At 35.2% G+C, this 23,735-nt stretch overlaps 1 protein-coding gene across 10 annotated transcripts in view; it reads left to right on the forward strand.

Annotated features, from left to right (window-relative positions):
* BTBD10 (BTB domain containing 10) overlaps window positions 1–23,735 on the forward strand; it is a 77,232-nt gene that overhangs the window by 47,851 nt on the left and 5,646 nt on the right. For all 10 annotated transcript variants that reach the window (XM_040258336.1, XM_040258332.1, XM_040258326.1 and 7 more), the window contains 5 exons: window positions 4,460–4,656; window positions 6,711–6,996; window positions 9,300–9,402; window positions 10,875–10,995; window positions 22,089–22,286. In XM_040258336.1, the coding sequence (XP_040114270.1) occupies window positions 4,503–4,656; window positions 6,711–6,996; window positions 9,300–9,402; window positions 10,875–10,995; window positions 22,089–22,286 (862 nt within the window). In that variant the 5' untranslated portion in view covers window positions 4,460–4,502. The remainder of the gene's footprint in view (window positions 1–4,459; window positions 4,657–6,710; window positions 6,997–9,299; window positions 9,403–10,874; window positions 10,996–22,088; window positions 22,287–23,735) is intronic.

A 23,735-nucleotide genomic window follows, 5' to 3' on the forward strand; every position in this document is an offset into this window, starting at 1 on the left:
AAGGCACAGCAGCCCACTCCAGTATTCTTGCCTGGAGAATCCCATGGACTGAGAAGCCTGTCTGTCCATGGGCTGCCATCCATGAGGTTGCAAAGAGTTGGATATGACTGAACAATTAACAGTTCCATATTTTCACCTGGAGTTATTTTTTTCTTCTGCCTTTAAAGGATGTTCTTTAAATTTTCTTGTAGTGCAGATTTGTTCATGATTAATTCATTCATCTTTTTCTGTGTGTGTGTCTAAAAATGCATTTCCCTTTTATTTTTGAGAGATATTTTTACAGGATATAACAATCTTAGGTTGCCAGCAGTTATCATTTTGGGTTTTATTTTTTATTAAAATGTGTTCGGGATTTGTTGTGCATGTTGCATCTGTGGGTTTGTAATTTTAATTACATTTCAAGACATTTCTTCAAATGTTTTTCTTTTCCTTACCTTTCTTCCTTTATGGACTCCATTTATACCTATATTAGGGCTCTTAAAGTTGACCTGTGGCTCACTTATGCTTAATTTATCCTTCTATAATGAATAGTGTATTCATTTGGGTATTTCCTACTGCAGTCTTCAAATTCATGAATCTTCTGTAATGTATACTCTTCCATTAATTCCAGATGAATGTATTTTTCATCTCAGATACAATTTTTGTCTCTAGAAGTCTGATTTGTATCTTTTTAATATTCTATATTTCTACATAACTTTTTGGAGGAATATGGTTATAATGACTCTTAATGTTTTTGTTTCTAATTGTAAGATGTGTGTCTAATTTTAAGATTTTCTTATTTTAAGATATTTGGGTTGGTTTTAGTTGAGGTTTTTTCCTTCCTTTTTGCTTCCCTGGTAATTTTTAACTGGATGCCATATATTGTGAATTTACCTTGTTTGGCTGATGGATATTTTTGTACTCCTATAAATTTTCTTGAGCTTCGTTTTAGGATTTAGTTTACTTACTTGGAAACGATTTGATTCTTTCACATCTTGCTATTAGCATTTGTTGGATGTGACTGGGACAGTACTCAGTTTAGTTTAGTACTCAATTATTTCCCACTGCATAGCCATAGATTCCCCCTCTAGTGCCCTTTTATGAGGTTTTCCAGCCTCACTGTGGGGAGAGAGGGGCAGGCCCTTTTCCTGGCTCTGTACGAGTCCTGGGCAATGTGTTCTCTAATTCTCTGAGTCCGTTGTTTCTCCAGCTTCATTAATGAGGTTTCCTCATGTGTGTGTTAATTAGTACTGGACTCTGCAGATTGCTGAGGTTTTCTCTGTGCTGCTCTTCCCTCTCTGGTATACTCTTTCCTTAGAACTCTGCCACCTATTGTCCCCAACCTCTCAGCTCCTCATCCTTAACTCAGAGTCCATCAGCTTCTGCCTGGGTTTTGCCTCTCTCGTGTTTTACTCGAGAACTCTTCTCAAGGTAGTAATTTGGGACAGTGGTTGGCCTTTGTTGTTGTTGTTTAGTCGCTAAGTCGTGTCTAGCTCTTTGCCACCCCATAGACTGTAGCCCTCCAGACACCTCTGTCTGTGGGATTTCCCAGGCTAGAATACTGGTGTGAGTTGCCATTTCCTTCTCCAGTGGATCTTCCCAACCCAGGGATTGAACCCATGTCTGCTGCATTGGCAGGCAGATTCTTTACCACTGAGCCACCAAGGAAGCCCATGGTTAGCCTTATCTGGTTTGTTTTTTCATCTTCCAGGGATTACTTTCTTTTCCAGATGTCCTATGTCTTGTCATTGTTTCATATATTTTGCTTTTGGGTAGTTTCAGACAGGAAGGTAAGTTTAGTCCTTGTTTCTCTGTCTTGGCTAGAAGCAGGTGTTGGGGCTGATAACACTTTTCATCTCCTTTCCTGTTCTCAATTCATGTATCCCGAATTCTTAGATGCAACATGAAGCAGTTATCCTCTATGAACTTGCTTGTCCTCATTTTCATTTGCACTTGTTAATTATGTTTGCCCTTAGAGTGCTTTCCTGATCTAAAATTATTTAATTAAATAGAGTAGGACATAATTAGTCTTCTATGACATCTGATTTTGAAGGTCTCATTCAGAGTACATTCCATTTGAGAATGAAAAAAAGGAACAGGAATATATTATGACACCTTTTGCGTTTGTTTAATGTCTAAACAGTTTAGAAATGAAGGCAGTATTTAAGCAAAATACTTAGTGGTATTTAATCTTTCAGCTATAAAGATGTCTAGTTGAAATCCTTTTCCAATTAATCAGTTGGCTTGATCCTTACTCAACATTTATCCTTCATTTGCCTTAGTTGTAATTGTGTTTGTATCTTATCTGTTATCAATTAGATTCATATTTAGAAAATGTGTTTATTAGTACATTTAAAACTTAGCTAGAATAATTTGAGGGTTTTTTCCAGTATATAATGCTTATTCTATTGTGGATTCCTTTCTTTTTCCTACTTTAGGAGATGAGTCAGAAATTCCATTGTTCCTGTTGTAAGGTTTTTAACTTAAAAGTATGATCTTTTGATTTGTTCTATTTAAAGAAAAAAATTATGTTCCAATGATGTGATCCTACTCTGATCTTTTTCACTGGAAGGAAGGTAGGAATAGAGGGTTGTTTTGTTCTTTTTTTTTCTTTCTGTAGATTTATGAGAGACAGATAGATGACTGATAAAAACTGGTCGATTACCTTTATTTCCTTAGAAATCACTCTTAGGGTAGATACAGAGTCAGCCTTATTTATTGTGTTTTTAGTCTGTTATAGTGAGATGATAACGATCTTCATAATGAAAGAAACCACTCAAATAACAGTGTTACAGCTAATAAATCAGAGGAGATGATCCCTGAGCACTGACTCATCAAGATTAAATTTTTAAATAATGTAGTTTTGGTGAAGGACAATAGGGTAACATCATGGTAGAGGCTACTGTAATAAATTGAAAGGATTAGCTTACAGTGTTATGAGCATATCTACTAAAATTCTATGTGACTCTGAGCAAAATCTTGTGATTTTGAACTTTAATGTCATCGCCTGTTAAAACTAAATAAAGTAACATTTAATGGGTGATTCTGTTGTGCCAGGCACATTATTGGTCAGTTTACTGATTATACTTCATTTAATCTTCATATTAAACTTAGAAAGTCAGTAGGATCTACAGTTTACAGATGAGGAAACTAAGGTTCCAAAATGTTAAGTTAGCATTCAACATGTTGAGCAATATTTTTAAGTCTTTATTACGCTGAAGCCATGAAGTTCCTTCTATTCCTGTCTTTCTCCTGTTTCTGAAAAGCACTTAACATTTTAAAATGATGAACTATGTTGTTTGCTAATAAGTTGGTAAATTTTCACCTGCCTTAGGTTAGGCTCTTTCATTTTTGTTCCTATCAGTTTTCTTACTTGCAGTGTACTTTGATTATTAAAATCTTAGCTATTTGTTTGTGCCAGGTTCACCAGCGATTTACAGTAACATCTTCTTGTGAGATCTTAGAGCATTTATTATCTGTCATTCATTTATTAATTGTATTTGAGATACATTTAATTATTTCATATTTTAAATTTGGGATAACATTTGAATTGTTTACATTGTTTAAATGGAATAATTCATGTATAGCTGCTGCACTTAAATCATAAGCATTCTAAGGAAGCTACTTCTATCCTGGCATGTAATAGCATTGTGCATATAGTACATATAACTTAATAAATAATTGTGTGAATGAATGCTGTCAACTAGAATATCTTAATCATCCTCAGTTATTTACTTCCCATGGGCAAATTTGTTCTATGTAAGATGTTTTAAAATTTTAGATTCTGTAACTTTATTTAGTCAGTGCTATTAGCTTTTTAGAAAAATGCTTTTCAAAATTTCAAAAATGCTTTTCAAAGAGAGCTCAGTCAAAATGAATTGATTGGAGTTAGCATGTATTCTTTTTTTTTAATTACTTTTTGACAATGTTTCATGGCATGTAGAATCTTGGTCCCATGCTCCCTGCATTGGCCTTGGGGGGAGTCTTAACCACTGGACTACCAGGGAAGTCCCTAGCATGTATTCTTATTTTATTTGGCAGCAAGACCAATTACTTTGTCCCATACCTCAGTGTAAGTTCCAGAAGCTGATGCTCACCCTCTCCTTTTCCCTTACAACCAGAACACTTGAGTTATATTTGAGAGATTTGGATGTTCTCTACTGCTAGTACTGCTGCTGCGGACTACTACTGCTACCTCTTCTACCATGCTACTAACTCAACAGTCAGTTAACCTTCCTGGGCTTTAGTTTTCTCATCCTTAAAAAAACTGAATTGGAGTATGTGATCTTTAAAGACATAGTCTTCCAGAATTTATAAAACCTGCAAATTTAAAATAGGTTTCAGAATTGTTAAGTATAATAGCATTTGACTGTTGCACTTCAGAATATTAGTAGTTTTATATTAATTGGGAATTTTTTTGGAAAGCATTTGCAATTTCATGTTCTACTTTTATGGTTAATTTTCTTTTCTAATTTATCAGCACTCCCTCACGTGTTGCTAAAGGAGCTGTCGACCACACCAAAATGAGTCTACATGGTGCTAGTGGGGGACATGAGAGATCCAGAGATAGACGAAGGTCAAGTGACAGATCACGAGATTCATCTCATGAAAGAACAGAATCTCAGCTCACTCCTTGTATTAGAAATGTTACTTCTCCAACACGGCAGCACCATATTGGTATGTAAAATCAACTAAACTTCCCAACAGGTTTCAAAAACATGCATCTACCTTTTTTTCTTTTTCTTTTTTTTAATTTGGCTATGCTGCATGACTTGTGGGATCTTAGTTTCCTGACCATGGGTCAAACCCGGGCCCTGGCACTGAAAGCGCTGAGACCTAACCAACCACTGGACTGCCAGGAAATTCCCAGTGCATTTACCTTTTTAAAGTAGTAATAACAGTGAATTATGCCTAATTCACAAGTAAAATTAACATCTTACTTCTTTTCAGTTGCTTCTGTTTTAACTTAGCTTGATTCTTGCTGTTAAAAAAAAAAAACTTATTAAATGACACTTTAAAGTGAATTTTCTTTCAGAGTTTGGGACAGTCTTAGAAGTAATTTGAACAGCCTTTACAACTGTAATATGTAGATTTAAAAATTTTTTCAAGTAATTTTTATCTTGTGAGATATATAGCAGTGGTTTATTTAAAATAATCTGTAGTAAATTATTGATAAGAATCCTTGTTAATCATAATAAAAAAGTGAAAGAGTAACCATCATAGAGTCATTTACCTTGATTTTTGACAGTATTTTAAATTTAATTAAAAAACAGAGAAGAAAAAGGAGGGTGGAAGTAGGTTTTTTTTTCCCCCTTGACAGCTCAGATCTTTATTCCTCACTACTCTTTATTATAAATGAATGCTATTCCTCCAGGTAAATACATTGTGTGACTATAAAGCACCACTTCTTATGTAGATGTACATAAACAATGTGAGCTTGTTGATTTTTATTTTTCCCTCAGAAGTTGCAAATTAAATATTTTGACTTACTATTTGAGACAGTTTCTGATTACCTCATATAAATCAAAATCATGTATATTAGGTCTAATTATATGGAGAGGTTGTCAGTATCTAAGTAGGTCTTTAAAATCAGAATAATACTAATAAGCTAAAAACCAACAAAAGTATAAATAAGAGCTGACAGTTTGTTAAATGGAAAGTTTAGTATATGGGAAGAGAATAGGAGATATAATAAGTTATTTTATTGCTTTAGCAAATTTTGCTTTTAGGGTGCTACCAACATTATAGAAATAGGCACTACAAGGGAGGTGTCAGGGTATCTCTGGAGATACAGCAAGCCTAATTATATAACCAGTAAAGCTGTACAGAGTGTTCTAAGTAGCCTGAGTCATGAAGGAATTTGGCAAAAGCTGATGAAACTGATGAGATGGAGGTACATTTTTAGGTCATCTTTAAAGTTTAGTAATCTAATCTCTAAAGGAAACATCACAAAATCTTAGTTTTAATTTCTCTTTTGTAGACTGTTGGAACAGCTAAAGAAAATTTTCTGAATTTTAACAGTGTTTCTTTATATTAAAATTGTAGGTAATAATAATATGATCTTATAAAATTTTTAGCAGTGCTTTTTTCAAAAATGGGAGTGAGAAGAAAGCAGTATATCATCAGCTATTAAACTAATTTGGTAAAAATTAAAAGTCATTTGAAAACATAAATACTTCTTAGTGTCTGTGGTAAAAATATTTTCTTCCTTTGGTACGTTCCTTTTGTGAGATAAATTGCTGGTTTGGGGGTTTCCTTATTAATGTAGTTAAGAGTCCAAAGTTTTTACTTTGTGTTTTTAGAATAGTATTAATACTTTCAATATTTAGGACAGTTAAAATTATTATTAATCTTTTACTGACTTTCAGTGCTTGCTTATTTGACTTAGAATATTGTACTCCTTTTATTTCTGTATATTTTTAAGTAGAGCAGTAATATAATTCAGTTTAATTTTGATCTTAGTCTGGGTCAGCATTGGTTAGGTAAACGTCTTTTTTAAAAAGTCTACAAAATTAATTGTTTTAGAAAACAATGTAATATTTTAGGTTTTATTTCTAGAAAATAAATGAAGGTTGATGATGTTCTGTGAAAATGTTATTTGAAATAAAAAAAGCAGAATTGCTATGATATAAAACTACTTTTCTAAATCACTATTTTCAAAAGATATATATGTATCTTTTGTATCTTTTAAAAGAAAATTTGCATAAATTTGTTTAACCTCTTTATTTCAGAACGTGAAAAAGATCACAGTTCCTCTCGTCCAAGCAGTCCTCGTCCTCAGAAAGTGTCTCCAGATGGATCCAGCAGCAGTGCTGGGAACAGCAGCAGAAACAGTAGTCAATCAAGTTCAGATAGTAGCTGTAAGACGTCTGGGGAAATGGTATTTGTGTATGAAAATGCAAAAGAAGGAGCTCGGAATGTAAGAACATCAGAACGAGTGACACTTATAGTGGATAACACTAGATTTGTTGTAGACCCATCCATTTTTACTGCACAGCCAAATACAATGTTGGGCAGGTTTGTATCATTGTGATTCTTTGTGTTATTAATAATAAGCACTTTTCCATTGCCTTTTTCTTAAATTTAAAATTTTACAGTAATTCTCTAGTAGAATACAGTGTTGCTGTTGAGCTATGGAATTTAAATAACTTGTTCAAGTTAATCCAGCTAGAAATTGTAGAGGCAGATCTTGAGCTTGATTTGATTTTGAATAATGTTTGCTGTACCTAGAAATAGCAAATGCAGTAGTTAAATGAAGACAGGATACTTAAAGATCTGAAAACATAGATTGTATTTGACAAGATGAATTTAACAGTGATAATGTTTCCTTCACTTGTGGCTTCCAAATTAAATCTTCAGTTATCAGTTTGATGTATTTACTTTAAAGAAATAATGTTAACAATTAGTCAGTAGAATGAAGGAGAAATAATTGTCTCTTAATCTGTACTGGTCTGGAGTAATAAATTAATATAAAATTTGTAGTTAAGGGAACCACATTCTAGAATTGGTAGAGACAATATGGGCTGTAGTTATGGGAACTACAGTATAGAATTGATTTTCAAAATGTTCAAAAGTAGGACCAAACACCTTTTAATTATAAAATTAGTGCCTTTTTTCTGTTCATTCTAATATAAAATGAAGGAAACATAAATGAAATGGAAGTTTGCATGAGGTTAAAAAGGAAAACTAGAATTTTTTGCTTGGTTGCATTTGAGTAACTATTCGGGGTACCTGTGTATGTGTGTGTGTATGATTTGTAAGTATCTCAGAATACACAACAAATGCCAGCATGTGACACTGTTTACATTTTGGGTAGACAAATATTTCCTTTTAACATTAGCTCGGGACTTTACATCTGTAAGGAAAAAAATACTTGTACTCTATAGGCTTTTACATATTATTAGAAGCATAGGAAAGACTCTTTTTAAAAAATCAAAGCATGTTTATTTATTTCTAACACATTATAACAAACAGTAAAACTTGAAGGAAAGATTGTTCATAAGAGATTTTTTAGAAGGATAACTTGACACTGATCATATTTTATATTTTTACCTAAACTTAAACAGTTGAAAGGCAGAAGTAGGTATTTGAAATTTTTCTTCAGCTGATAGGCTACATTTTCTTTTAAAAATAAATCCAGAAGATTTTTTTGTGTTTGTGATCCATATTGATCTGAAAAGTAACTTTCCTTTTTTGTAAAAAGTTCAAGTATTTGAGAAAATTGCATGACATTTGATTTCTGAAAGACTCACTTCTTTTTTTTCCAAATCAGTGAAGGCTTCTTTTCATGTCAGTTGACGAAAGCATGTCTTTGGGAATGAAAATTAATATTCATGGGAACTGTAAAAAGCAGTTGGCATTCTTTTGGAAACTTTGAAATAAGAAAGCTTTGTTCTTTATAGGTTCTGTGTTATAAGAAAAGAGGGAACTATTTAAATTGGGAAATTGTTGAATAGGAAACTTAGATCAGCTATATTGACTTTAGTAATGATGTTGTCATTGAATTTAGAGGTTCAGATTCTTTTAATCACACTAAAAATTTGCTTGGAAGTTAGGCATTCAGCTTTTTGTTTTGAAGGACATATTTAGCAGATTGCTTTTTTTCTAAATATTTACTGTTAAAGGGCCAACAACATGACTTGAAAAAATAGAAATTCATTTGCATCTTCTTTTTATAAAAATTAATATTATGAGCTTGTTACTTATTTAGAATTTTCATTCTTTTCTTCATTCCTCTCCACCCCAGTATTTGATTGCTTAATTTTCAGTTCTAGGATGCCAGTGTAAGAGTTCTGTGCAGGATTTGTTACATTTATAGTTTTGTGAATAGTAAAATAACCTAATCTGCCTATACTTATTTTACTTTTTTCTAGTTTAGATTACCATACATGCTACTTAATAGACTAACTTTGCATTGAAGATAGTAGTTTCCCCTTTCTCCCTCTCTCCCTCTTCTCTCTCTTTCATTTTTTTCTTTGTCTGGACAAAATTAGTATAAGAATCTCTCCTAGATTGATTTTTTTTTTTCCCCACCCCTGAAGAAAAGGGACTGGAAAGTTCTTTAGCTTTTGAATCTTATTAATTGATTTTACTTTCTTATGGGGAATCTTTACTGCTGTTTCCTCCCACAAAAAAATATTTTTATAATCCTTCATTTATCACATTTGCCAGAATAAATGTCTGATAAATATTCATGGGCTAATTTAATGATATAATTTAATGCTAAACTTATAATTCCTTTTTACTTTTGTACATGAAAACAATTTTCTCTTTTGAAAGGATAGCCTATTGATTTATTTCTCAATTACTTGCTACCATAGGATGTTTGGATCTGGCAGAGAACATAACTTTACACGTCCTAATGAGAAGGGAGAGTATGAGGTGGCAGAAGGAATTGGCTCTACAGTATTTCGAGCAATTCTGGTAAGTGCTGTTTCTTGTGTGTATTGATTGAGTCAGTTGACCCTTTCTCAGTAGGTACTTAGACTGAAAGCAGAATTGTATTTGGCTATCACTATGGAAGTATCCAGTGTATTTTTTAATATCATTTAATTCATTTTCTTTTTTATGCAAATATAGCATGATAAAAATAAAGGAATTTTATAACTTTTGCAAAAATAAGATAGGGGATAATTCATCTCTTAGGTCTGCATAGGCAGCTCTTTCAAGGGTTTAGTGGTAACATTTCTATAGTCAGACTACTCCACTTTCCCTAATTCTATTAAGTACAAGAAGTTGATAATTTTTTGCTGTCACAATAAATGTGGCTACTGGAATTCTGTTTTGTTGCATATAACTAGTGGTGGACACTTAGGAACATTTGAAAGTCAGCTCTAAAATGTATTTCCTATCATTTTTGTATTAAAACTTAATTTTTTTAACCTTTTATTTTGAGAAATATTTGAATTAGTACTACAGTCACTAGTTGTAATTTTAATCAGTGATAAAGGTTTGATTTATAGCATGTGACAGTTTATTCCACAGTTTGAAAATATGGTTTCCTTAAATAGTTTTGTGGGAAGAGGAGAGGGAGAATCCTGAGGTACAAGACAGGAAAAGTAGTTGATCATGATCAGTACTAACAAGTACTGGAAAAGTACCAGAAAATGTCTTGCTTGATTCATGGAGCAACTTCAGAAGTGGTGTTAACTGTGGCTCTGAACATCAAGAAGCTTGAGGCAGATCTTAATTTTTTGAGAAGTGCTTTTTCAGTTGCCCATACTTCCATTTGTCCCCTAATGGTATTGACCAGTTACTCCATGACTCAGCTATGGAGTAACTTATCTGTAGCTCTGGGCCAGCCCTTAATAGCGTTTCAAGTAGATTTTGGAAGTAATAGCTATTGTTGTTTGCACTTATGTGGGAAATATCAAAGAACAGTATTTGGAAGAAGAATAATTGTGTGTTCTGTTTCCATATATTTGAATACTTGGAAATGATTTTGAAGTTCTTTACTAAAAACCTTAAGTTTTGCTCAGTTCTCTAGGTAATATTTAAGGTAACGTAAAGTATATCATTTAACTTCCTTAAAATTTCTTTAAAAAATATACGGTAGGTATGTAGACAAATAACTTGTAAGGGGGGAATACATGTGAATTAGCATGGTACAGTAGAGAGAAGAGATGCATAAATAATGAGACACGGGTTCTAACTTTATCTCTCTTGTTAAATAATTTCATAACTGGATGAGTCAGTGAATCCATTTGGACATAAATTTTTCCTGTCAGTAAAGTGAAAAAGTGGTTAGGTGAACTGAGGTCCTACCTAACTTTAAAATTCCACAATTCAGAAATCTCAAGAGTATCACAATTTTAAAAAATTGCATCAGCCCAATCTTAAATATACATTTTGTCTACCTTGTGCATTCTTTTATGCATTCTTTATTTTTTTTTCAGGATTATTATAAAACAGGAATAATCCGTTGTCCTGATGGCATATCTATTCCTGAATTGAGAGAAGCTTGTGACTATCTTTGTATCTCTTTCGAATACAGTACTATTAAATGTCGAGATCTCAGTAAGTATGATGTTTTGTGTGTGAGTGGTTTGTAGAGTTACAATGTATTGGAATGAACTACCTGAAATAGTGCTATTTACCTAGACTTCAAGTATTTGTTTAATTGAATTCTAAAACACAAATACCGTGAAGATTATTTATGAAAGTCCACAGAGATCATTGTTTGGTGCAATTTTCCAAAACTTTCTTTCAACTTAATTCTTTTGTTTGTACAGTCTCCCATATTTATGCTTCTATTTGTTCTTCCTCTGTCTTTTTTTTGCCAGTCTGTATCTTCCAGCTTGGTAGCCCTGACTTTGTCCAAGTGTGTATTTGGCTTCACTCCTCAGATCACATCAACCAAGAATTTATAATTTCTTATTGTATTTGCCATGTAATATAACATCCTAAGCAACTATGGAATATACAAATCATTCTCAAAAAGAGTATTTTTCATTAAAGATCTTAGATTGAATACCAATTACCAGCCCTCATTTATACAAAGAATTAAATAGCTTTATTCAGGAACTTCAAATATAGTCTCAGAGCAAGTCTAGAACTTCGGAAATCCTAACTCTTTGATTGATATTTTCCTGTCATGCTACCCCCCTGCCCCCATGCCCATCCCCTTTACTGTTATATTATGCCTAAGAAAAAAGGTGATTATACACAGAAAATTCAAAATGTATATGAAAATTATCAAATGTTGACTTGGTTATTGAGTGGTTGGAAAAGCTCAGAAGAAGGAGATGTCATTGTGGGCTAGTAGGATTAGGGAAGAGTTCAGAGGAGACAGGTTGTAAAGAGTCAACAGGAATGATTTAGCAAGAGTAGAGTAGGAAGGTTAGGGGATTACAGACATGAGTGGTATACTTTGGAAATAACCTATATAAGAGAAGGAGATGAGAATAAATATGGGGGCCAGATTGTGAAGGTCTTAAAATTAATATTCTTACATTTTATGCTGTATAATGTGGGAAGCCATTGTAAAACTTTGCTACCTGTGGGTATAGATTTATGTTAGTCCCAAGTATATGGTTATGTTTACTTCATTACCTAAATGTAACACTAGCTTAGCAAAGTGGGGCCATACTTTCTGAAACATTGGTGTGTTAGAAATTGGAAATGGGAAACTTGTAGGGCGTCTATTATATATTTAAATATAGCTGTCCTTCATGCTTAATTATGGTCTAACTTCTTGAAAATGAGTGGTCCTTATTAGATCTGTCAAGTACCAGTTTTTCTTTGTTTTTATTTGTTTGGCCAAATATTCTTTTAAAGTCTCCATAAAAATATCAGCAGGTGAGACAAAGAAGATTAGGTGGTCCACCTCTGAGTCCATTTCTATATAAATGATATTTAAAAGTTTAAAACCAAATAGTTGGAGAGCTGAAGCATACAGCTGTAAAGTTGAACAAATTTGCTGTCTTTTCACATCTTAAAAAATGTTTTTTGTTGAAATCATGAGCATTATTCTAATTTATAAATTCTTGACTTCATAAAACCTTCTATAAAGGTTTTGTGTTTTTTAATTCATGGGAACATTTTAATTTAATTGCATATGACTAAATGTTGAATTTTGGTGACTGTCAGATTAAAAAGACACTAGAATTCCTTAAAGATAAATGGATTTTAGTTCTGTAATCCTTTGGACATTGTTTACCTTGTCATCACTATTAAATATCATTTATTGGTTACAAAATTAACAATTCTCATAGACTTTATTAAAAGAAAACTATATAGAATCTGAAGAGACAGAAACAGTCTTGTAAAATATGAAAGTGTACTGTAGGAGTAGACTTGAGTCCAAAAATGATTTTTATCCTGCAAATATGTGCTTTTACTGAATATTGTAATGGTACTTTACACTAAAATGTCTGTTTATCTCTTACTTAAAATTATAAAAGTACTCAGTGTATTGAATATATTGAATACAGCATCCTGGATTTCTTGGGCAAGTTACTTAAAACCTTTATTTCTTAGTTGCCTTATCTTTAAAATGGGAGACTAATATTATTTACCTCACAGGGTTGTTGTGAAGATTAAATGGATAGTGCTTGACTCATAAGAGCTTTCCAGGTGGTTCAGTGGTAAAAAAAAATTTGCCTGCCATTGCAAGAGAAGGAGGAGATGTGGGTTCAATCCCTGGGTCAGGAAGATCCCCTGGAGGAGGAAATGGCAACCCACTCCAGTATTCTTGCCTGGAAAATCCTAGGAACAGAGGAGCCTGGTGGGCTACAGTCCATAGGATTGCAGAGTCGGACATGACTTAGCGACTAAGTGTGCATTCACGCTTGACCGATAGTGTTAAATAAGGGTTTGCCTTAAAAAAAAAAAAAAAGGCAAAATTAGGAAATAAGGTAAAGTAAAATAAAAATAATAAAGGATCATATCACACATTCTGTTTTGGATTTCCACATGAAAATATATTGTGAATAACTATATTAGAAGATATCCTTTAGTAACAACTTATTCAATGGTTTACATAGTTATTGCTCATTTCTACATTTTTATCGAATGCTCATTTTATACCAAATACTAGGTATGTAAAAGGCAACAAAAAAAGACAAGATCCCTTCTCTTGTGATGCTTGCAATGTAGTGGAAAAAGCAGATAAGTAAATTATATTGTGTTAGAGGAAGAATGGGGTACTAGATGAGCGTGTATGAGCTGTGTCTAACTCTCAGGTATCAGGGCTTGAGAAAGCTTTCTGGAGAAGAGGGAATAGGAAGTGTGTTTCAGGCAGAAGGAATGCTATGTTTGGAGGCAGCTAGGCTTTGATTTCTTCATTGTCCTCCTTATCTTCCCAGGCAAGCACTGTAATCCAGAAGAGGTTTTGAGAACCAGGGCTGAACTCAGGAATGAAGGCCTGGGGCTAAGAGAAATGAAAATACAGTGTCCCAGGTGAAGTTGGTATTTGTTCAGTCTCTAAGTTGTGTCCTACTCTTTGTGACCCCGTGGACTGCAAGACGCCAGGCTTCTCTGTCCTCCACTGGATTTTGCTTAAATTCTTGTCTGTTTCGTTGGTGATGCTATCCAACTATCTCATTCTCTTAAACCCCCTTCTCCTACTGCCCTCAGTCCTTCTTCGCCTCAGGGAATTTTCCAATGAGTTGTCTCAACACATCAGGTGGCCAAAGTATTGGAGCTTCAGCATAAGTCCTTCCAGTGAATATTCAAGGTTGATTTCCTTTAGAATTTCCTTTAGGTTTGATCTCCTTGCTGTCCAAGGGACTCTCAAGAGTCTTCAGCACCACAATTCCGAAGCATCGATTATTCTCAGTGCTTAGCCTTCTTTATGATCAACTGTCACATCCAAACACAGCTACTGGAAAACCTTAGCTTTGACTATTCAGACATTTGTTGGCATGGTGATGTCTCTGCTTTTTGATACCCTGTCTAGGTTTGTCATAGCTTTCCTTCCAAGGAGCAAGCATCTTTTAATTTCATGGCTGCAGTCACCATCCACAGTGATTTTTGGTGCCCAAGAAAATATAATCTGTCACTGTTTCTACTTTTTCCCCACCTATTTGCCATAAAGTGATGGGACTGTATGCCATGAGCTTAGCTTTTTGAAAGTAGTGTGGAAAATGAAATTTAAACTTTGCAAAAGGACAAGTTTAGAAGGCCTAGGAAGAAAGGCACCACCCTTGTGGGGGACAGTGGGATTACAAATGAGCATCAAAAACTGAAGTTACATTTAACTTAGTTTAAGAAAGGATATTAAGAGGCAGAGACTACTTTTGGAGTTACAGAAATAGAGACACTGAAACAACAGACACTTGTATGTTTTCTCTTTGTCTTTCTCTGTCTTGCCCTTTTTTTCAGTTTATAGCATTAAATCAATTGAATTTGAGGATGGGGACTATACCTTTTCACTCTGTCTATAGTGTCAGGCACATAGTAAGGACTCAATAAACATTTGTTGAATGAATAAACTCTTTTATCCCCTCATGCATTTATAAGACACTTTTCCCCTTATTGTCTTCTCTAGTATCATTAGTCTTTCCCTCTTTACAGAGTAATCCTCAGGCTTAAACATACTCCAGTTTGACCTGTGTCTGTTGTAGGCATTCAAAAATACATCATTTGAAAATTTTTGAGCTTTACACTGATTCTTTGAAGTTATTTTTTGGTAAGAATTAGCAGAACTCTATTAGCCTTTGCCCTGCTTCATTTTGCGCTCAAAGGCCAAACTTGCCTATTACTCCAGATATCTGTTGACTTCCTACTTTTGCATTCCAGTCCTCTAAGATGAAAAGGACATCTTGTTTTGGTGTTAGTTCTAGAAGGTCTTCTAGGTCTTCATAGAACTGTTCAACTTCAGCTTCTTTGGCATTAGTGGCTGGGGCATAGACTTGGCTTACTGTGATCTTGAATTGTTTGCCTTGGAAACAAACTGAGATCATTCTGTTATTTTTGAGACTGCACCCAAGTGCTGCATTTCATACTCTTTTGTACTGTATCTTTGGAAGAAAAACCATGACAAACCTAGACAGCATATTAAAAAGCAGAGACATTACTTTGCCAACAGAGGTCCATATAGTCAAAACTATAGTCATGAAAAACTATGGTTTTTCCAGTAGTCATGTACAGATGTGAGAGCTGGGCTGTAAAGAAGGCTGAGTGCTGAAGAATTGTTGCTTTTGAACTGTGGTGTTGGAGAAGACTCTTGAGAGTCCCTTGGGCTGCAAGGAGATCAATCAATCCTAAAGGAAATCAACCCTAAATATTCATTGGAAGGATTGATGCTGAAGCTGAAGCTTCAATACTTTGCCCACCTGATGGGAAGAGCCAACTCATTGGAAAATACACTAATGCTGGGAAAGATTGAGGGCAGGAGGAGTAGGGGGCAACAGAGGATGAGATGGTTGGATGGCATCACCAGCTCAGTAGACATGAATTTGAGCAAGCTCAGGAAGATGGTGAAGGACAGGGAGGCCTGGCGTGCTGCAGTCCATGGGGTTGCAAAGAGTCAGACACGACTGAGTGACTGGACAATGACAACAAGAATTAACACACTTATTATACTGCCTCCTATTCCAACTACTGTGTCTTTCCATTTATTCAGTTTTCTTTTGTGTCTTCTGCAATGGTCTAAGTTTATTCTTTGATAATTTGTATTTTTGTTACTGTTATGTGTAGACTATGTTCAGATTTTCTAGCTGCTAGCATAAAAGAAAATTATTGAATTTTCTATATTTGTGTTTAGCCACCTAACTGAGAAGGAAATGGCAACCCACTCCAGTACTCTTGCCTGGAAAATTCCATGGACTGAGGAGCCTGGTAGGCTACAGTCCATGGGGTTGCAAAGAGTCGGACACGACCGAGCGACTTCACTTTCACCTAACTGAACTCTGCTTATTTCTAGTAGTTTTTCAGTTGTTTCTTACATATTCTTGGTAGATAATTGACCCTTTTGTAAGTAAAACTTTTTGTATCTTTCTGTCTTGCTGAATTGACTATAATATTTTGAACAACGTTAAATTTAGTGGTAAATCTGGTATCTGTCTTTAAAGGCATTTCCTTTAGGTTTCACTGTTTTGTTTTTTTCCTTGACTTTTTCTTCAATACTCTGGCTGTTTGACATCCTTCTTTAGATCTTCTGCTAATTTTGTTTCTCACCTGCTTCCTGATCATTTATACCTTGAATGTGTTCCTTGCCAACAGTTTTGTCTTCAGCTGCCTTCGCTCTTACAGAATCTATGCACTTAAATCTAAGTAATGCCGTTCATCACTGGAACTTCAAATATTACCTATACACCGTAGTTTTCCAGCTCTTTATCTCTAATTCCTGTGTACCAGTTTTATGTTTCTAGTGTACTATTTAACTTCTATAACTTTTTTCCCTTTTTAATCAGGCTTTCAGTGAGTTTCATATAGTACATATAGTGATGAACAAGAAAGACTTTGTCCCTGTATTTATGGAGTTTACAGTTTAGCGGGGAAGACAGGCATTCAAGAAGTAATGAAAAGCTGTGAAAATAGAGTAAAGAAGTGAGATACTATGACAGAATTACCACAGAATACTATGGTAAAGGGGCTATGGAAGATCATTATCTGAATCGGTGACATTAAAGCTGAGACTTAAGGGAATGGGGAAGAGAGTGATAAAGTCTCCAGGCAGCAGAAATGGTATTTGCAGAGGCTTTCAGGTTTGAAGGAATATGACATGCTTAAGGTCCTGGAAGAAGGGAAGTATGGCTAGATTGGAAGAGATAGTGTTTGAGTGATGAGACATAAGGCCAGAGGATAGGGAGAAAACAAAACTAGTTAAGTGTTTTATTAACTTTTCATTCTGTACCAAGTCCTGTGCTAAGTTTGGGGGATGCAGCAGGAACAAACCAGGCAAAACTTCCTGTTCTAATGGAACTTTCACTCTTTCGGGGGACACAGCCAACAGACGAGGTAAGCAAGTAACATGAACAAATAACATATGATATGTTAGATAGTGATATGTGCTGAGGAGGGAGATGAAAGGTAAAGGGATAAAGAGTAGTTTGAGAGGCCTTCATTGCAGAGGAAAATTGAAGTAAATTTCAAGCAGAAGTTAACAATGAGAGCAAGTGTCGAAGCAGTTTGCCTGGTAAGTTCGAGAGCAGCAAAGAGGAGTTGGAGTAGAGTGAGTGAGGGTGTCAGTAGTGGGAAATGAGGTTTCACAGGGCCTTTATCTTCTGACTTTACTGAGTGAGATAGGAAGCCATCAAAGGCTTTTAACAGAGAAGTGATATGATCTGTAAGGATGCCATGTTTTACATTTCATGGGCACACTGTTCACACAGAATTCACTAATTAGAGTCATGCAGTGATGTATTCCTGATGTGATATATATTTTAAAAGAACCACTCTTGGCTCTTGGTTTGGAGATGGACTGCAGGGGGAACTAAGGTAGACACAAAGAGGGAATTAGGAAACTGTTACCATAATTTAGGTAAGAGATGATGGTGGCTTAAATTAAGGTGGAAGCAATGCGAAATAAACAAATTCTGAATATATTGGATGGTAGAGTTGTAAGGATTTACTTGTTGATTTGAATATGAGGCTGAAAAGAGAGAATAGTACTTAAACTATCTAGCAGTGTGGAGTTAACCATTGATTGAAATGGGGGAAGACTTCATGGGGGCAAATACTTAAAAGCTTGGCTTTGGACATAAGTTTGAAATACCTGTTAGACATTCAAGTGGAAATGCTGAGCAGAACATTGGGTATACATGTCTAAAGAGAGAAATGTGGACTAGGTATTTATATGTGGGAGTCATCAGAATTTAAAGTATTTTTCTTTAAATACTATCGATAGTATTTAAAGAAAAAAATTTTTTTAAAGTATTGTAGACACTGATCTATAACCTCCTTTTTCACATAACAGGCTTAAGGACCAGGTTGAGGATTTGGGACTTTTTTCTGAGATAGCACAAGCCATGAAAGGTTTAAACTAGAGACGTCTATTTGTATTTTTGGGGCTACTGTGGAGAAAATGAAGGCAAAAGCAGCTGGTGAGTTTTACAGTGAAACAGCTGTAAGGCTGGGTTCAGTGAGGATTGTCAAACAGAGTATCTACATGTGACCTCTTCATGTGGGTTGGGCTTCCTGAAGCCTGGAGACTGGATCAGAGAGGAAGCATCTGAAGAGCAAGCATTCCCAAGACCAAGGCAGAACCACAGGTCATGTACCCATCACCTCTGCTGTGCTCCCCTAGTTACAAGCAAGTCAGTATAACCAGCCTAAATTGAAGGGGAGAGGAATTGGACTTCTCCTACTGGGAGGAAATATCAAAGTCCCATTGCAGAAAAGTATGTGGCGTGAGAAACTTTTTAGCTGTCTTTGGAAAATAGCATCTTTCAGAGAAAGAAATAGCACAGTTCAAGATGTATTTAAGAGGTGGACTTAATAGGGCTTGAGGAATGGTTAAGAGATGAAAGAGGAATCAAATATTCATTTATTTTACAAATATTTACAAGACTGTCATATGACTAATACTCATCTGAGATGGTTCTGAGAACTTGAGTGCTTGGTGATGCCATTTACTCATTTGGAAAACTGCAGAGAGAGAGACTGAAATGACTAAGTTCAATTTGGAATATATTGAGTTTGAGATGCCTGTGAAAGGGCGTCCTAGTGGAGATTTCAGGAGGCAGTTGAATACAATGCATCTGGAATATAGCAGGCAGAATTAGTAGAATAAATTTGAGAATTGTCAGCTTAAGGTGAGAGAAAATAAAGAACCTAGAACTTCCCTCTGAAATATCAATATATAATGGCCAGCTAAATATTTAGGAAATATTTAACCTAAATATTTAGAAAATATTTAGATAATTTCCTAAAGGAAATCAGTCCTGAATATTCATTGGAAGGACTGATGCTGAAGCTCCAATACTTTGGCCACCTGATATGAAGAACTGACTCACTGGAAAAGACCCTGATGCTGGAAAACATCTAAGGCAAGAGGTGAAGGGGATGACAAAGGAGGAGATGGTTGGATGGCATCACTGACTCGATGGACATGGGTTTGAGCAAGGTCTGGGAGTTGGTGATGGACACGGAAGCCTGGTGTGCTGCAGTCCATGGGGTCACAAAGAGTTGGACAAGACTGAGCAACTGAACTGAATGGCCAGCTAGAGGAGAAAAAATTGAAAAAGGTGACTGAAGAACAGCAGCCAGAAAGGAGAAAGAAAACCAGGGATAATGATACCAAATCTTAGTGATGAGAGTGTTTATTAGAGAAATGCAAATCAAACTATAATGACCTCACACTGGTCAGAATGGCCATCTTTAAAGTCTATAAATAATAAATGCTGGAGAGGCTATAGAGAAAAGGAGACCCTCTTAACAGTGTTGGTAGGAATGTAAATTGGTGTAGTTAGTACGGAGAGCAGTATGGAGGGTCCTCAAAACACTGAAAGCAGAGTTGCCATATGATCCAGCAGTCCCACTCCAGGGCATATATCCAGACAAAACTGTAATTTGAAAAGATCCAGGTACCCCATGTTCATAGCAGCACTGTTTATGATAGCCAAAACATGGAAACAATCTAAATGTCTATCAGTAGACAACAGTGGATAAAGAAGATACGGTTTGTGTGTTCTTGTGAGCATATAAACACACAATGGAATATTACTTAGCTATAAAAAGAATGAAATAATGCCATTTACAGCAACATGGATGAACCTACAGATTATTATACGAAGTGAAGTAAGTAAGTTGAAGACAAATACCATAATGATTTCACTTATTTGTAGAATCTAAAATAGGACACAAACATACCTATGACACAGAAGCAGACTCAAGACATAGAGAACAGACTTGTGGTTGTCAGGGGGGAGAGGGGTAGGGAAGGAAGGATTGGGAATTTGGGATTAGTAGATACAAACTAATATATACACACATACACATACATACAGGATAGATAAATAAGAAAGAACTACTGTATAGCACGGGCTTCCCTGGTGGCTCAGAGGTTAAAGCGTCTGCCTCCAAAGCGGGAGACCCGGGTTCGATCCCTGGGTCAGGAAGATCCCCTGGAGAAGGAGATGGTAACCCACTCCAGTACTCTTGCCTGGAGAATCCCATGGATGGAGAAGCCTGGTAGGCTACAGTCCACGGGGTCACAAAGAGTCAGACATGACTGAGCAATTTCACTCACTCACTGTATAGCAGAGGCAACTGTATTCAATATTCTGTGATATAATGGAAAAGAATTTGAAAAACATTATATGTATAACTAAATCATTTTGCTATACAGCAGAAGTTAACATTGTAAATCAGTAAAATATTTTTTACTTCAGTAAAATTTTTTTTTAAAGATATTCATTTTCTTTAACAATCCAGAGGTCATTTGAAGACTATATAAGAGAATGTATTTATATGTATAAGAATTTACCTATAAAGGGAATTAAAAAAAATCATAATGGAAATATGCAGCCTAGAGAGAGACATGGCTAAATAATAATAACATAGTTAATTATTTAATTATTATATTAATAGTTACTAAGTAACATGTTGTAGAAAGGAAAAAAGCTCTGATTTGGGAGACTATAGATTTGAGTTTTAGTGTCTTCTCTCACTCTCCTGGAAGTTCCTGAGGTAACAGATCCTTAGCTAAGAAATCGGATGTTGCCCATGAAATAGGAATAAAATAAAAATGATTAGGACCCACTCCAGTGTTCTTGCCTGGAGAATCCCAGGGACTGGGGAGCCTGGTGGGCTGCCGTCTATGGGGTCACACAGAGTCAGACACGACTGAAGCGACTTAGCAGCAGCAGCAGCAGCAGCAGGTTGGTGCAGGTGAGTTTGTGACTGTGTATTTGGAAAGTTAAAGTTGTTTGTTACTTTAGAAGAAAGGTCAGGTGAAGTGTATCTTTCATTCCTCTCAGTTCTAGGGTCACATAGCTATGTGATTCCTGTGTGCTCAGTCGTGTCTGACTCTTGCAACCCCATGAACTGTAGCCTGCCAGACTCCTCTGTCCATGGGATTTTCCAGACAAGAATACTGGAGTGGGGTGCCATTTCCTTCTCCAGTGGTAATTCCTGTACCATGCTGTATTTTGCTTGATCTTTTGCCATCCTTATTCCCAAGTCAAGTGACCCTTTTCATCTCACTCTGCTTCCTACACAGTAATATCAATGTTGATTGTAAATAATTTTCTGAGAAAGAAAATGTGGGAAGTGGACTGTGGGGACTATTTTATTTCATATGGATAATCTGCAAAAATATCCTTAGAATATACTTTAAAATATAACCACATACATTGATTGAAGACAAAATGATGTAGTGAAAAATAACCTGGACTGAGAATAGAGTCGCAGAGAGTGGATTTAATTCTGATTTTGAAAATTAGTTTTGTAACCTTAGGCAGATTGCTTCATGATGTGTAAAGTGAAGAGGCTTTTGTTGGATGACTTTAATTGGCCCTTCTTGCTATAACATTCTGCAGTTCCATAGGAACTCTTGCTGAGAAAAGTTTTAGTGACTAAAGAATAACCATTGTATTATCTACAGGGTCCCGAAGTAGATGCTGAACTAATGTGGTGTTTTGTTTCTGTGTTGGTTCTTTCTGCTCTTCTTTTACTTACCAGTCACCCCTAAAGCGAAGTTATTTGTGTGGGTTTTATTTCAGGTGCCCTAATGCATGAGTTGTCAAATGATGGTGCTCGCAGACAGTTTGAATTTTACTTGGAAGAAATGATCCTGCCTCTCATGGTAGCCAGTGCCCAGAGTGGGGAACGTGAATGCCACATCGTGGTGCTTACAGACGATGATGTTGTTGATTGGGATGAAGAGTATCCACCACAGATGGGGGAAGAATATTCACAAAGTATGTACTGTGGTATATTTTCTCTCTCTTAAATCACCACAGCTTTTCTCTTTATTGTTCATAATATTGATTAAAGGACAGTTTTTATAAAGAAAGTTTTCTGAACTCTTTCTTATAGCAGGAGTGGACAAACTACAGCCTGTGGGCCAAATCCAGCCTTTTGCCTGTTTTTATGAATTAAATTTCATGTATTGTCTATGGCTGCTTTTGCGCTACAATAGCTGAGATGAGTAGTTGGAATGAAGACCGCATGGCTAGCAAAGCCCAAAGTATTTACTACACGGCCCTTTACAGAAAAAGTGTATTCACCCATGTCATGCACAGAAATGGTTTGCTCTTTGTTGAGTATCCAGACCTTAGTTTTTTTTGTTGTTGTTGTTTTTTGGCATTTAGAAGCATCCAAGAGAAATAGATCCTGGAATAGTAGATAATGAAAAATAAAGCTGTTTCTTATAGAGATGAATTTTTATTTGTATATAAAATAAGAAGCTTCAACTCACTGATAACAAGGATGACTTTCCTTTTTTTTAATGTCACATGTGTTCTTGGAGAATAAATGACCCTTCTGAAAGCTTTGTGGAACTTTAGGTATTTTTGGTCAAAACAGCACAACTTGAGCAGAAGTGACTTTTTTCTTACTGTACTTCTAAACTTCTAATTAGAACCTTTGATTTTTTTTTTTTCTGTTAGAAAGTATATCTCATATTGATTTTGTTTGTTTGAATGTTTGTTTTTTGGTGAGCCCAATATGGTATTTTTGAACAGTTCCATAGATTGAGAAAAAATTACAGGTAAAAGAATGATTCAAGAACAGGATTTATATGAAGTATTAGCACCCTTTAAGCTCTGGTTTTTCCATTTTATTTACCCTTTTCTAAAAATAAAGCAGACTTTCAAGTGGTATGCTTTTTTAATTTTAATTCCAAAGATTTTCAGATGATTATTTCAACACAGAGTATGGTAGTAGTTTTCAGAATTTACATTTGAGATGTTTCCTTTGCATGATAACACTTGAATGAGTACTGTGATTCTTTTGTGGACAGTTGCAGTAATAAAATGTTGCTGTTTCCTCATTCCTAGGCTTTTTGCTGTCCATGGTTTTCTATAATATGTGGAACAAAAAAGTTGAGCTTTAGTTTTCAGAAAGTTTGACTTCAAGAGAGGAGGGCCAACCATAGAGCACAGAGTGACATAGTGATAGAGGAATAATATTAGACCTGGCTTTTCCTTTTTAGTTATTGAGCTTTTCATTTCAGTGTTTTTTTGGTTTGTTTTTTTGTTTCTTTTCTTGAACTTTGAAGTTTAAAAGGACTGGAAACATTTAATTTGTCTAAATATGTATCATTTTATGCTAAGATGTTCCAACCTAAAGAAGATAACATTTGAGGAGATAAGAGATAGCCTATTTCTTCAGGCTGATTTTCCTAAGAGTGACATACACTACCCATT

This window comes from Oryx dammah, unplaced genomic scaffold, assembly GCF_014754425.2.
Source record: "Oryx dammah isolate SB20612 unplaced genomic scaffold, SCBI_Odam_1.1 HiC_scaffold_17, whole genome shotgun sequence".
Classification (NCBI taxonomy): Eukaryota; Metazoa; Chordata; class Mammalia; order Artiodactyla; family Bovidae; genus Oryx; species Oryx dammah.